The sequence below is a fragment of the Temnothorax americanus genome, unplaced genomic scaffold, assembly GCF_048541705.1.
Source record: "Temnothorax americanus isolate GAGA-0224 unplaced genomic scaffold, ASM4854170v1 Scaffold6, whole genome shotgun sequence".
In the NCBI taxonomy this organism is placed as follows: domain Eukaryota; kingdom Metazoa; phylum Arthropoda; class Insecta; order Hymenoptera; family Formicidae; genus Temnothorax; species Temnothorax americanus.
The window spans coordinates 6,946,996-6,963,002 of NW_027509751.1; the positions used below are offsets into that span (position 1 = coordinate 6,946,996).

The 16,007-nt window shown below is 37.3% G+C and overlaps 1 protein-coding gene across 8 annotated transcripts in view; it reads left to right on the forward strand.

Annotated features, from left to right (window-relative positions):
* Kcc (solute carrier family 12 member kcc) overlaps nucleotides 1-16,007 on the forward strand; it is a 78,843-nt gene that overhangs the window by 25,720 nt on the left and 37,116 nt on the right. For 3 of the 8 annotated variants that reach the window (XM_077419874.1, XM_077419872.1, XM_077419873.1), the window contains exon 2: nucleotides 11-498. The exons of 4 other annotated variants lie outside the window; for them this stretch is intronic. In XM_077419874.1, the coding sequence (XP_077276000.1) occupies nucleotides 441-498 (58 nt within the window). In that variant the 5' untranslated portion in view covers nucleotides 11-440. Of the gene's footprint in view, nucleotides 1-10; nucleotides 499-5,596; nucleotides 5,729-16,007 lie in introns of those variants that run through there. One more of the 8 variants, XM_077419875.1, reaches the window with a different exon arrangement.

The following is a 16,007-nucleotide window of genomic DNA, read 5'->3' on the forward strand; positions in this document are numbered from 1 at the left end:
TATGGATCAGTTCTCAGATTTTCCATAAAAATTCATCGAGGCTCTCCGGATATGTCGAATCTGCCTAGCTATCCACGGTACTTTCAACAGGATCGTTCAGTCGTGTAAATGCTTCCAGAATTAACCGTTCAATCCGATCTGAACGATTTTTCGCTGAAATCGAAGATCTACCGCTGAGAGTTTATCGGTAACTTTTCCGGCGGGGAAGGGGGGAGCGAATCTTGTTCTTCAACCGAGATTCCCCGAAGACTTTTTTCTCCCTTTTTTCGCGCGCGAAATCTACGCCGGCACGAAAATAGAAACTGTCATTCGATAAATCGATTCCGCGCACCGCCGAGACGGAGGAGACTGGTGGATGTCATTGCTATAGTATTGTCGCTCTCTCGTTGTGCGTGTGTACGCGTGTGAGGGTGCAATCTACGTGAGCTGCAGCAGACATCATGAGTGCTTCCGGCGCGATTCCTCTGATCCTAGCGAAGAAGGAGCAGATCGTCGAAGGCAAGTAATTGCGCTCGTTTTTTCCTTTTATCTCAGTAAAATCGTTAACTCTCTAGAGAGAGAAGGCTAATGGTAGGAACGATTTATTCGACAAAACCAATTTTACCCGAAACTGTCTTACACGGATTATACATCAACGAAAGTTCGAACATGAATTTATGATTATAAGTGAGCAATAATGGAGCTACTGATAAATATTTATGCAGATCTGAAGGACATGTACGTGTATCGATGTATAATTTATTGGCTTTAATAACTTATTTATTCAAACCAACTTTGTTTGAACTGTCGTGTATGCCATCGATAATATCGTCGAAAGTTTACTAATTTATTATAACAAGCGAACGTGATGAAGGTATTAATAAATATTGACGCAAGTCCGAAAGGCTACGTATCGATGTTATAATTTTTTTTTTCTCTTTTCTTTCTTTTTATACAGTTTACTGTTCGGTGCGACGCGCGATAATAGCGTAATCTTGAAGCTAACGATTAGGTAATTCCAAGAGAGGGCGGTTATTATTACGCTCATATATTTAACATATAATGCAAATTCCGCGTAATACAGTGTGAAATACGCTGTAATAGACGCGTGACCCATGAGAGAAAAATAGACGTTCTTTAAATAGGTTCCACGCTAGATATATAAGTCTATCTCTTGCAAATGATACCCGTGAATCGTTTGTGGAAATGATCGATGCGTCTCTGATACGTTAACCGCTGCTTAAAATATATTCCAGAAAGAGCGGCTGAATTAATTAAGCACCAAGAAATTGCATGCTCAAGAAACATCAATCTAAATTGCATAACGCTTTTCGGAGATTTTTACTTTCCTCCATAACAATTCCTCCTCTATATATATAACAATTTCTCCCTCAAAATAATCCTTATCGCGAGAAAGGAGAGAAAATGATTAATCGTGTCTTAAACTAGAAGTATTTCACAGGACCAGCAAAAAATCCTAAAGAAGATTTTCCCCGTGAAATTGCGCGATCGCGGGATTGCGATAGAATCTCGTAAATTGACAAAGATCGAATGTCACGGCGACACGGAGGAATCCCTTAATTGCGTAACGCGTTGATCGATGCGCGACCAGCGATTAATCGATCTACGATGTCGGAGGCGCGTGAAAGCGAGGCGTCGGCGTCGGCGTCGCAATCAACTTACCATTAACTGAGTCACCGGGGATAATGCGTTCTTTTTCCATTATTTTGCGCGCGGCTCCGAATTTGGCACGTACAAGTCTTTTCGCGTCGCAAGCGTGCGCGTCTTTATTATACACACCTGCAGCGGAAAATCCCGTTCACTCGCGATGATTGCGGCTATTCTTGCCCACTTGGATTTCTCGACTTATAGTGCGCGCACGTGATTCCAAGAGAGGCGGATTCAAGATAAATATCTGCGATCGCAGATAAGCGGACTAATGAAGGAAGGAAATGTATATATACCGTTTCCTTCCTTCAGTGAAATCGTACGATGAAAATAATAATAACCTCAGCTCATAACGGCTCTCCCGATAATACGCTGATTTATTTAACTGTCGATCTATTTAATATCCAATATATGAACGGAGACTCCACGTGGAAAATTTTAAATCTCCTTTATATAATTTTAACTCGGCGACTAAATGTGGTAACTATTCGATTTCAGGCAGACTTATCATTATATTAAATTTCTCAATTATGGATTCTGAGAAATGAATTTCATTTGATAGAATTCATTTTAAAATAGCCATTGAATTTTGCTGAAGATTCAAGAAACGCAATTTTCCTAATTATTTTATAATGTACTAATTTTAATTAAATTTATACACTCATTTATGCTAAATATCGATTTAATTGCACGTGCAAAATTGACCCAACACGTCATAATTTTTGTTAAAAAATTTTAAGTTTCAAGTTTACGGATCGGGGCGGATATACATGTTCCGCGATAACTTCCTTTCCTTTATCGCCGATGCGGTGTAAAAGCTTTACCACCTTACGTTCTCTCCGAGTTCGGGTCGGAGCTGGCGTTGTACGATATGTAAATGCGGGCCACTGGGAACAATGGCATAGAATCTCTGTGGATTAACCCTATCCCGAAGTAACTGTTCATCCGACGACCTCTCACGCGGAACGAGCGCCTGAATGCCTCGCCCAGCCGTTGAATTTTCAATTGGCCTCGTCGTTAATCTCGATTAATCCCTTGGACCCTTTAGTAAGAAGTCTCGGAAGCTCGGTAAAAACTGCGAGCAAATGTACAAAGCCGCTGGCTCGAGTATATCGAGATCCGTACAAGTGGTGTGACCCACTTCTGCCAGATCAAATTTTAACAATGGATCGATCGTTCTATGAATTTGCGATCGATTCTTCTTTCGCGCAAATTTAACGAAACGTGTTACTATTTCGGGCAACTATGATATGTCAAATTTTTTTTAAATTATAATAATATTTTATATTTTAATTTTTTATCGATCTATAAATCTCGAAATGACGATACATTGTGCAATTACTTAATAAATTATTTACTTTTGCATGGCATAAATCAAATCTCGTATTCAACCGATTTTTCTAATAATCTAACGCTGCTTAAGCTTTGATAGAGTATATGTTTTTCTAAGCACTCTGAATTTGATGCACGTTAACAAAAGTCCGCTTTCTCCTTTTCTCTTTTTCTTTCTCGTTCTCATTTCTTTTATCATATTTAAAACATTTCTTGAAAGATGTCCGTAACTTTTGGACAAATTTATAGAATTATGTAATCAAAATCAATATAGGTATACTAACGACATCTATTAATTTTAAATTATTTATATTATAATTCTTTACACATATATTGGCAAAACAGTAATTTCTAAAGCTCTTTCTAATCTCTAAAATAAATCTATAAACTTTGAAACACGATTAATGAGTTAACTTAAATTTGTAGCTGTTTGGTAGAACGCCGAGCAATAAAGTATTGCTGAACGGCACATCGATATTTCAACAAAGTAACGAGCGTAGACGCAGAGAGTCGATCGAGCTGGTTGTAAACGTGTCTTATCCTATTTTCGATTCTCATAGTCGGCTTCGTTTCACGACTACACTACTTGCGATTCGACGTAGACGCGACAATAGATGTTAAACGGCGTGACAGTTGATCTCTAAAATGCATTTGCCACAATAGTCGCTGTCACGCCGCGCGTTGTGTAAACGGTTCTCGTTTACACATTATAGTTTTAATCGCGAATTACTGGAAATTATTCGAAAAAGATCACGTCTTTATTAAATTTGTGCTGGAGCATAATCCATCAGAACTGCTTTTTTCAATCAATCGTTTTAAGAGCAAAAACGTATGATTATTATGATTACTTATATTTATGATGTATTATAATTTGAAAAAAGGCAGAAGGAGGAAAATAAAAAGGAAAAGAGAAGTACTCGATGGTCTGACAGCGACTTTGCTTTACGGCTCACCAGGAGCTTCGCTCTCTTTCTGCCAAGGTTTTCTAAATTCAGCATTTCTCGAAAGACGCGCATAAGAGGAAAGACTGCAGTTTCGTCGCCTCTCCGCGCACTTTCCGACAGCAGCAACGATCTTGAAACTGATTTTGAACGTGTCCGTTTTGCGGCGAAGATGATTATTATATATGTCGCTGGAGAAGTTCTGACGGCTCGTAAATGCGATCACGTAACTCGATAGGTGAAGATCGGTTGTCGTCGATATAAGCGACATTTTCTTGTAGAATGCGCTCGTGCAATCTCGACGCTTTTTTGCAACGTAAATAGCAAAATGTATAAAAATGAGCAGTAGCGGAAAAACAGGTACAGAAGTGTTGAAATAAATGCGGGCATTAATAAAAGTTGAATCTAGACAAATAATATCATATTATTTTAGGTGCTGGGGTTCATAAATCACTCTACGCTATATTCTTTTTGGTTGACAGTAAAGTGAGGAAATAACGATGTGTAATATGGAATGACTGATTGTGAGATCGACAATAAAATTGTTGGACGCTTTTCGAAACGCTTTTTGAATTTTACATTATTTTTGCGAGCGAAAATGAATATATGTCCGTAGCAATCATTTCCTCATTTGGCAAAAGTAACGACAGAAATATTTTTATAAAGTGACGACGAGCGTTTCAGCTCTCTTTCGTTCGCTTTTTACCGTCGCGATGGTAATACTTAGCGAAGTCAGCAATTAGCGGTGCCATCATTTCGAGGCGTTCAATCGTTAAACGGATCATGGCATTCCGCGCGCATCTCTATAGAGGCGAGCTTCGAATGTCCTCGTTACAACTCGATTTTCGCTGCGCTCTATATAACTCCTGCTTGAAGATCAGCTTAATCACAACTTTCGCGAAAATCGCGATTTTCTGAACATTAATTTCCGAACGAGATTTTCTTAGAGTTCTCAAATTAGTGCACAGAATACACATGATCGCATTTTGACGATCTAAAAAAGAAATGGAACGTCGAAAACGAGATGAAAACGTTAACGAACGGGTAAAGGTTTGCTCGTGACACTCGTGACACTCGATACCTCGTCCTCGTTATATCACAGCTTCACGCCTGGGCCTCATTCGCGAAACGGAAAATATAACTCGGCGCTGCGTATATAAAGAACGAAGTTAAGGGTAGCCCATTGTAATATGCAGCCTCATTTATGTTTTTTATTTATATTTGACAAAATATAAGCATGTCAAAAAGAAAATGAAAATTACCTTGTAAATTTTACTTAAAGAGATATAGTAATAGCATTCTAATAAGGCAGCCTGGGTAATATATTACTTCATTTACAATTTCTATTTATACTTGACTAAATATAAGTATGTCAAGAGGAAAATTAAAATTAAATGTAAATTCTGCCGATGAGATATGGTAATAATATATTCTGATAAAGAGATTAAAAAAAGGAATAAAAATTTCCTATAAATTGTCTAAAAAAATTTACATGTAAATATTAAAGTAATAGATATTAAATGTAGAAAGCACGTCCTCTTCTTTGTGACTGTCAACTTCCGATTGACAGCGGTCGGACGTTAAAATCGGCGGACGTGTACACGGCGATTTATCCGCCGATTTAAAATCCGTGACAACTGTCTCTGTTGGGTAGAAGATGTCACCGGGAGAAGCGACAGCAGAAAATTAATGGAACACGTAGATCCATCTCGTGATGCCTGCGCGCTGGATATAAGTCCGCGGATGCACGTACGGAAGCAGGAAACGAAGAGAAAGAGACAGACGAATGGGCGAAAGAATATATCGAGGTAAGTAATTCATGCCTTCGCCGCCGAGGCACAAGGTCGAGGAAAATCGATAGAGCGCAGACAACTCGGTAACGATGCCGCGGAATGATAGCGACCGTGGCACGGTCGGTGGTGACATTCTTATTACATCGCTTATATCGCCGTGCGGCATTAAACGGTCAATGATAAAAAGCGCCACTTCTCTATCGTAGTTTATTACGATAATTTCGTACACGCGAATGACAGAGGCTGTTCATGAAACATTCAGTTCAAACTACCGCTAACATAACTTTGCTAATCGTATCGATAAAAAAATGTCATGCAAATGTGCTCTCCCGTTCTTCCGTAGTTCTGCAAATGCGCATTTTTTAAACGGCAGACCTTGAGAGTTTCATATTGCCGGAAAAATTCTGACAATTGAATAAATTGCAACATACGTTGCAACGTAAATATTATTTGACGTCCGCATACGAATGTAAATCGTATGCGGACTATTCTTTGATTCAAGTTTTACAGTGAAACTTTATTTTAATAATAGATAGATACTTATTTTCTACAAATTAAAAAAGTCATTCTTTTCTTATAAAAATTTTGAGAGAAACAAATCCTTTTCTTTTTAATTCAACGTTATATTAATATTTAACGTCATAAATATTTTAACATTAGTTTATTTTAACGTTAATTTTACGAATCAAATTGCGAGCAAATTCTGAGAGGAATTGAATATTTTAGAATGTAATCAATAATAAAGAAGCTTTTTAATCTGTGATTGCTCGTAATTCACGTCTCTTAATCATCGCAGATGCAAATTGCGGAATTAAACAAATCCGGGATTATAATTATTATTGTCATTAGCGCGTTCGAAGGATTATATTCCCGGAAGACAAAGTGCGCACGGGGGAAGCAAAAAATATATCGCTGTTTGCCATGATTGGCGGTACATTCATACCTGATTGGCCCAATTTGTCAATTTACTCCCTCGACGAGGGGCGCCCGGATCGGTCCCGGCGCCGACCCGATTTTCAGAAGCGCATGCATGCTGCGCCGGATATTGCCAGGATAATGGAGCAAGTAGAGGGGAGAACGCGGGGGAGATGTGTGCCGACGAATTTTCATCGAAAACCTCTACCGACCTCGAGCCAGTTTTTCCGACGTGCTTAAGAAATATGATCGGCACTCGATCGCATCTGTGAAGATTTATGCGCAACGATGCATTCTACATATATAATATTTCGGTGACTTGAATTGCTCTTTTCGAGTTTTCGAACGGGCAAAACATCCGAAACTATCTCCGCCGGAATCAGGATTTTCTCGATAGACACTTGAACCATATAGTTTCTCAGGCGAAAGAAGGGAAAATATTAAGACACAACAAAGTTTCTTTTATTAAAAAAAGAAAGATTATAGAGAGGTTAGTTTACAACTATATAAGTTGTTAAAATAAGAGCTGTTGATTATAGAACTTTAGCGCTTTGCTTGGCGTATATATCATGCACGGATTCTTCACTTTTATAGGCTGATATTTTAGACGCTTTAGACACGTAACACCGGTATCGATACACTCTTGCGGAAGCAATTTTTTTTAGACAGACGGGATTGTAGAGCAATGTTCCAAATAAATCAGCAACGCCCTTCCGGCATTTATCCTATTGCTTCAACTTTTCCTTTTTCTTTCGCCATTCAGACTTTCCGTCGTCCATTCAATGTCGCGGTTATTTTCGTTGACTCTCTGATACTCCATTACATATGCGATCGATCGCGAAGTAACCTCGTCAATTTTTTCGCGCTCTGCAATATTTAATTTAATTCATTAATTTTGACGATACGGAACTCAAACGAGCGACACACGAACGACGTACGATCGGTAAAGTATTTAGAGGACATTTACGAATGTAAGGTATTAGAATGTATTTATAAGCATCTTTGCAACATTTATTATATTTAAGAAGCAAAATAGTGGCATTGAATCTATAATTGAACGCTGAGTTTAATATTTTATTTACAATTAGTTTCTTTATCCATGTATTAAACTATATTCACGGCATACGAATTTAACGAATTTATGTTGGAGAAAAACTTATTCTTGATCCTAAAACAACACTCTGGGATCCGATCATTATACCATTTCTCGTTATAATAATAACTTTCTCAATAGTAATATGATTTTCTAATAATAAACAAGTCATAGACAGCACGAAAATGCGAAATTCAGAAATTGTGGTACATTTAATAGCTTTAGGTTAATGATATCCTTTATTCTCGTGTCTTTTTGATTATGATAAAAATAACATGATGGAAAAGAAAAGGAAACAATAAACAGATATAATTGAATAAGTGATAAATCATAAAATGGATTTATTAAATGTGTCTCATATATAAGAGTACCAAAAAAAATTGAAGAAAATAAAAAAAAATGTTTAATATAATTTTTTAACCATGTCAGAAATTTTGCGATACTTATAATTGAATGTTTGAGCAATCAGCAAATATACAATGAAATACATGTATAGGTACGCGGAACTCGATTGATATATGATTGAAAATAATAAAAAATCAAAAATTTCTTAAAATGTAGGTTTATTCGCAAAGTGGAAGATTGTCCTGTCTAAGACCTTAATTTCGGAAAACCCTCCAAATGATCTCTCTGCTCCTTGCACGCTCCAATTCTCTCCGGGCCCGTCCCACGCCATTGTTTTTCTCTGTGTTCCATCATTCGGCGACTCGCTGTTCTCAGTCGTTGCCTCCGTTCGATCGACCGTTTATCCCCGTCGACTATCCCTGTGAGCGTTGCGATTACAGATATTGATACAAGGCGTCGGACCCGCGCGTAAGAAGGTAAAAAGGGTGAACACCTCTCAGTCCTCATCCTATAGATCACGTCATCACTGGTTTTTTCTGGCCGTTGCTATACGTGTAAATTGACGTGCGATCCGTCCGCTTCACAGATTTTACCTTATAGGGTTACGTAAAACATGTGTGGAACACTTTTTTCCTCAAATCGTATATCCGAAATGTCAAAGAGTCAAAGGCTCGGCGCTTCCTTTTGTAAACGTCAAACTCTCATCAACTAGATAGATCCTCGATTTCTCATATTTGAAACATTGAACCTGACATGTGTGTTTCACGCTACTCACTATTTTTTGTTATAAATTCTTGTTTTCTTTTCTTTTTTTTCCCTCCCAAAAACGTTAGGTGAAGAACGCGATCCGTCTGCTTGAAGCTGTTGTCTACGCCGCGGTGACGTGACTCGAGTAAACATGCTCGAAATAATTAACAGCGCGTAAAATTATCGTCGGCGTTCTATTTAGATCGGCGGAGCTTCGATCGCTGGTGCGACGATTAACGTGCGAGAATAAAAACAGGAAGTGGCAGTAGCCGGATACACTCGTGTAGATGTCGAAAGTCGATAAGCGAGAACCGATAAACGATCGTCTAGGTTTACGTCGCGGTAAAATACTCATTGGTCCCTAGTTGCATTCGACGAATGTGCGCCGGTCAATATTTACTGCATGCATCGCCCTGAACCGCTTTTTTTAAGGACTACCAGTCATGATCGATTAATCGGCTATATACGTCATACAAAAAGCTGTAAAAATTTTTACGATAACGCTGAAAAATATATCTGACACATCAATCTTTCTTTTAAAAACTTTATATTATTATGTTTTACAAATATTAATTTCTAATCAATAGCATTGCATATAGAATAATCCAATTTAATAATGATTTAATTGATTATGCTCTGTATATATTTTACGGTATATAGGCACATTACACGGAAAAGAAGGATTAGCTATTGTAGCAAATCTAGTCGTAAGATATGGATAACTAACATTTTTTGCACCGAGAGCTATAATTTAGCAATAGTAAACTTTAACAAAAGGTTTTGCTACTATTGCTAAATTATATAGCTCTTGCTGCAAAAAATATAGCTCTCGCTGCAAAAAATGTTAGTTATTCATATTTTACGACTTATAAATTTGCTGTAATAGTTAACCCTTTTTTCCCGTGATAATTTCTGTGGATATACGCTTAAAAGTACGCGAGAGAATTCTGAATTTTTTTCTTTGACTTTCTCTCTCGTCGTACCGTCGTATTCGCGACGCAATACATTTATTTTTCGGCAATTCCCGTGTTGGAGTTAGCTAAAAACGTTCACGGCCACAAATAAATATTATCGACGTCCATCAAAGCCACCGGGCGTCATAACATTTTAAACCGCGTTAGACGATTCTCACGCTTGTTCCGTTAAATATTTAGCTTTGCCGCGGGAGAGAAAGGTAGCATACCTGCCATCGAGTTTCGTGACATTCTTGGAACAGCGTGGAATTCGCCGCATGCATGAAGGATTATATGCCACAGATTTGCGAGCGCCTCTATCGCGTTTCTATCAATTTAATATCACGCGAAAACGTGTCCCATCTTTTTCCTCGCTTGGAAAACGTGCCGAGCAGAGGAAACGCCTGTCCGTTGTATCTCTTTATTGAATTATTCAAAGCAGCTTCGGTCTTTATCGTAATTGCATTCTCCTTTAACTCCGCGACGGTACATTGAATTAATTATAAATTCAATTGGCAAGGCAAACCGAATAAATGCATTTGAGTAAATATTTATATATTTACTATTCTCATTATTGTTTCGTTATATAATAGCAGTATATGAAGGGGTAAAAACCACAGTGGTGTAAGTCAAACTTTTAAAAATATTTTTTCGTGTGCATAGATGCAATTTATATATTGTATAGATTGCATCTATGCACACGAGAAAAAATTTAAAAAAATTTGACTTACACCACTATATGACTTTTACCCCTCCATATATATAAAACGCAAAATTAATAAAATTAAGAGTTGTTTAACAAAATTTATTTTAATTAAGGTGATTATGAGAAATTGAATATGTACATGTATTGCCTCTTTTGTATTTAAAATTGATTATATAATATTCCCCAGTTCAATATAATTTTCTCGTAGCTAAAGATATCGATTTTTCCGCTACTGATTCTCTCCTACGCGATCGCTGTTATTTCCGCTGCCGAAGAGATCAGAGATACGATGAGGGATTAGATCCCACGTTGGGCAATAACTTTAATCCTATTCGTCTCCTTTCGCCTCATCCCACAGCATTACGCGATTGCAATTAAGTTTTCACTCGGCAGTAAGTCCGGTTTCGTGTAATTGGAATGTTGAGTTTCACACTAAATCTAGATTTACTCGGCAAGCTTTCGCACATACGATATTTCGAAAAATCGCGTAATCGAGAAGCTGAGAGGAATTGTTCGGAAATATCATTTTCACGTATATTACACTGGACGATACGCGAAATTTCCTAAAATAACAATTCCGTGATCGGCATAATTTAACATTTTGGAACATTTCTGTGTGTGTGTGTTAATTAAGATAACTAAATTATTCGGGTTAAATGAAACTAACAATATATGGATTGTATGCACGCTCGTTTAACCATGGTATGCCATTGTGGATAATTTGAGATGAATAATAGTTCGAAATAATACGTTTCTGAGGTGTCATCTCGCCCGCCTAATTTTATAACGTCGACCGGTTCACCTTTCTTTGAAATTTTAAAGTCGCGCACGCGAAACATTTCCTATTAATTATTTCGCATTAATTCGTGAATTACCACAATCGCTCATTTTTACTCTGTTATTATCTCGTTAATCTAAAAAAATATATCTACAAGTACAGAAATTATAAGATATAGATCTGTCAGAGATTTATGTGACATATAAGTAGAAAACACTTGTAATTAATTTGTACTCTATTATTATCTTATTGATCTAAAAGTACATATCTGCAAGTACATAAATTATAAAATAGACCTGTCAGATATTTATGTGACAAGTAGAAAACATCTAATAAGTTCATTTTGTTGATCGTTTGCAGTTGTTTACTGTCAGTATTGACTGAATACTTTGAGTAGTAACACGTTAATAGCACATTTTCTTGCATAATCGTGAATGTCATTTTTTATCTCCTTAGGACAGAGGTCGTGGTTATTAATAAAGCTGAGCTAATTTCGGGAAGCATCTCGTTAATTAATAATTGGGTATGAGAGAGAAAAAGAGAAGAGAAAAGGAACCAAGTAGAAACGGGTTGTGCATCGACACATATTTAATCAGAACTTAGAATTGTGTGAGAGAATTTTTTATATCTGAAATATTGGCAGGCAGCGATAAATTGCAAGTTATGGCATATCAAAAATATTCCTCTTGTTTCTAAATTTGACGAAACTAAGGAAGTGCATTTATCATAACAAACAATATGTGACGAGACTCCTAGGAAAAAATGTAAAACTTTTACTTCTTTTTTACTTCTTTTTTACTTTTTTTAAATTTCTTTAAAGCACAATTTAGAAAAAATAGAGCAATTATAATAATAAATTAAAATTAAAAAATGCATGTCTTTTACGCCGCGCTGTTTGATCTATCTTTTGATGCCCGAAAGTTGAATAACATCAGTATTTTTTCCGAGAATTTGTAAGGTAAAATTGCGAAATATGAACATACATTCTCGAACGAGATTGTCTTTTATGTATAAAGATATACTTTCGAGTGGGATTATATTGTTATAGTACATGATATACGTTTAATCCCAGAATCCGACCACGGATTCCCGGATTAAATGTATATCGGTACACTGACACGCGCGAGTTAACTTGGATGCAGAGTAGGCGGCTCCCTGACGAAGTCTCCCGCGCGGTGTCGCTTTTTATTTTAGTCGAAAACCATCGGGCGAGCCGGGAACAGACGATAAACCTCTTTTACAGACGCGATAATCTCCATGGAACGTGGCTCGCATTATCGTCGCGGGGACCACCCTGTACCCGGGGCATGTACCGGGTGCACCGCGTGGTAATAAAGTATATATATATACACGCGGATTGGAGACGCAGACTCCGCTGTATCGATCTGCCGCTTTCGGAACAGAGACGAGAACAGCGGGCAAGCTTGTCACCGATGCGAACGGACGGCGGATCGAACTATTTGCTCCACCAGATGAATTCTTCGAACGAGTTATTTGACGGCGATTTATCCGATAGATACCTTAACCATATGTGCAAAGTGGGCCGCAACCCTAGAGAATACACACCCCAGCCCGCTTCGGAAAACTACAACTTTATCATACATCTTTTCCAGAGTTCTACTTTTCGGAAAAGCAAGCCTGAATTGAATCGTTAATTAGTAACTAATAACTTAACTTGGATGTAGAATTGAGAATTAAGAATTTAAGATACCGATTTATACCGATATTTACACTTGCAATATCACATTTTAATTAGTAAAAAAATCTATATATATTTTTAAATACCTCTGATTTATCACGTTATATTGCCGCTACGACAAATAATATCTCTTGCATTTTTTCTTCTTTTTCACATCATCTGAATTATCTCTGTGATGCAGTTATTGCACTTGCGTTTTTCAATCACGACTGAAATGCGAATTGCGATCTCAATCGAGACATTCTTCGAGTTCTTCGGATTTTTTCGCGTTGCATCTTGATTCGCTGTGTGCAAATTCGCGATCAGTGTCGTACCTTGTTTAGTCGATCAATTAGGATCATTAGGATCGACGATGTGTCGGTTTTGCGGTCGATTGACGCTGTTGTTAATTACGATTTCATTATTCCTACTGTTACTGCGACACTATACTGTTAATTGCATACATTCAGCGTTATTTACGACTACAAAAATTAGGTGACGTTTAAATTTATTTTTTTATAGTTATTTGTTGCGACATTTATTTCAGTCCAGGTGAAAATTTATCGAAAATTAATTGGGAAGTAAAATTTTATTGCACACCTGACAGATTTCGATATTTATTTCGTGTAGAGAATCCGTCGTAACTCATAAATTTTTCATTCTTGAGTAATTTCGTGACACGTTTTATCTCGTCCTTTCGAAATATCTTCCCGTCTCTCCCGATATAGATCATCCTGCATAATGCGTGCGACCGAATTGCGCATTTTAATGTCAGCCGTTTGATGCAACACCACCCGTGCAAATTGCCGTGAGGGAACGCTTATTAAGGACCTCGGTGCCCGATAATCCGCCCCTCGCAATTTCCAGTCGATAATTCACCATCGACCTTGCACATTTAAGCGACATATGCGATAAACCATGTATAAAGATGCGGCGGTCAAGTGACCGGTGGTTATAATTTGTTCTTTCGTCGCTAGCTCAAAATTGTACGATTTTTCGGACACTTTTGTGTCACGCATTTATCTTCTAGTTGTTTATTCGCGACAGTTGTGTCTAGTGTCTCTTCAAGTTTAATTTAAAGTTCCATGAGAGTTGCTGCGAACCAATTTGAAAAGTTGAGCATCATCAGTTTCTCAAATCAGCTTTTGTTTTACAAATCATCACATCACTGCAATTCTTAAGGTGGTTCATGCATTTAGGTCAAATTAGTTAGCCCGGAAAATGTGATATGAAATGAAAGATTAACGTTTCTAGAGTGTGTCTGTAAAATTTCGGATTTTTTAACCGTTTGGTTTCGGAGATATATGTCCGTAAACTTTGCCAATTTAACGCGGGGGGGGGGTAGCCCCTCTTGCGAAAAACGAGGCTAAAGCGCTTATGCTGTAAAAATTACAATACTTCAAAAATAGATGAACAAACCGAAAACTGACGAAACGATGCAATAAACATTTTGCAAGATACTGGACGAAGCCCGAGTTCATTGACCGTACTATATAATAATAAAACGTGATTTTCGATTGACTGAATCGACAACACGGAACTGACAGCTGGACTCGAGCGGCATTAGCGGCAGCTTGGCAACGCATGTGTCAGCTGATGAGTATAGAGCGCATATCCCAAAACATTCAACGTTTACCATGTTCTGGACGCTGAATAAAGCAAAGAGTGAAACAAAAATATTCGTCCATTTCTAAAAAGAATTAAAATTAAGTTTGATCAAGATCTGCAATACTGAATAAATACAAGTTTTAATACAATGAGGTTATAAAATGTCCAAATAATTTTAACATGCATTGTTCATTCTATTTATCATAACGTTGCCGCGCTGCTGTTGTACATACATATATTCACACGGCTCACAACTCTAGTAAAAGATGTGATTTTTGTCTCAATATTTTAATTACGTAGAGGTCGTATAACATTAAAGATGTCATAAATAATAATAATAAATCTAATTATATGCTGATGACTTGCAAGTACTGCATGAACCATCTTAAATTTATTATATTATTGGAATTGTTTAACGTTTAACGGATTATGGATTATTTCAATTTGTTAAAATAATTGTTTTTTGTGGAAAACAACTTTTACCATTTTCGCAAAAATTCTAAAATGTATTTTAATTATTTAATTTTTTTCAATATTTATATATATATATATATATATATAATTTTTAATTGATGTTAAAGGAGAGATTTAATCACTCAGGAAGCTCATGCCTCAGAGATTGGATTAACAAGCCATTGTAACGCTCGGGAAGTGTCTCTTAATCAGCCAAATCCGCAATGGAATTTCCTTTAACCACTAATCGCTGATTTCCGAAATAATTAAAGGGCGCTTCTCTATATCTCTTTAAGTTGAACATCGCCTTGGAACAATTTAAGAGCGGAGCTCATCTCGATGATAAGCAGATACTTCTTATAATCATTTAAAAATCGTTTTCTTTTAATGTTAATCTCCGATCATCTCTCAAAGTTGTTAATCCTCGTGTTTCCAACGATATTCATCCCGTTATCTTGTTGTGTGTCTTAATCGCGTGCGAATCGGCTTGAACGTGTTGTATATTAATGATGCAGATCGAGAGCCAAGCCGTCAGTGTCAATGTTGTTTACCGCGCTGGGATGCGATGTGAACGCATACACCCGCGCATCTCACAGATTTACACAGGCACGTGTATGTCCGACGTGCTGTGCATACCTTTGACCCAGATAAGGGGAAGTCGATGCGATTCTTATCCCGGGTCCATAGCCGCAGGGCACCTCCTACGGTGTTGAACTTAATGGAGCTTGAATACGCGAAGATGAGAGAGGACGATCTCGGTGCTCGAGGCGATCTTCTGGAATTTTTGCCAATTTTGCCGATCTATCTGAAAGTCGCCGCATTAATTCTTACCCGGTGTCGTATAACAGAAGAACGCTACGTGAATATTAAACTTCGTATTTTATTAAAATTTCTGACAAACGTGTCTATTCTAAGCTTTACACTGTGACTTCACACAATATCGCGCGGATTTATTAAAGTATTATACACTAAAGCCATACCGAAAAGCTATCGAAATTTTAAAAAAAGATTTATTGCA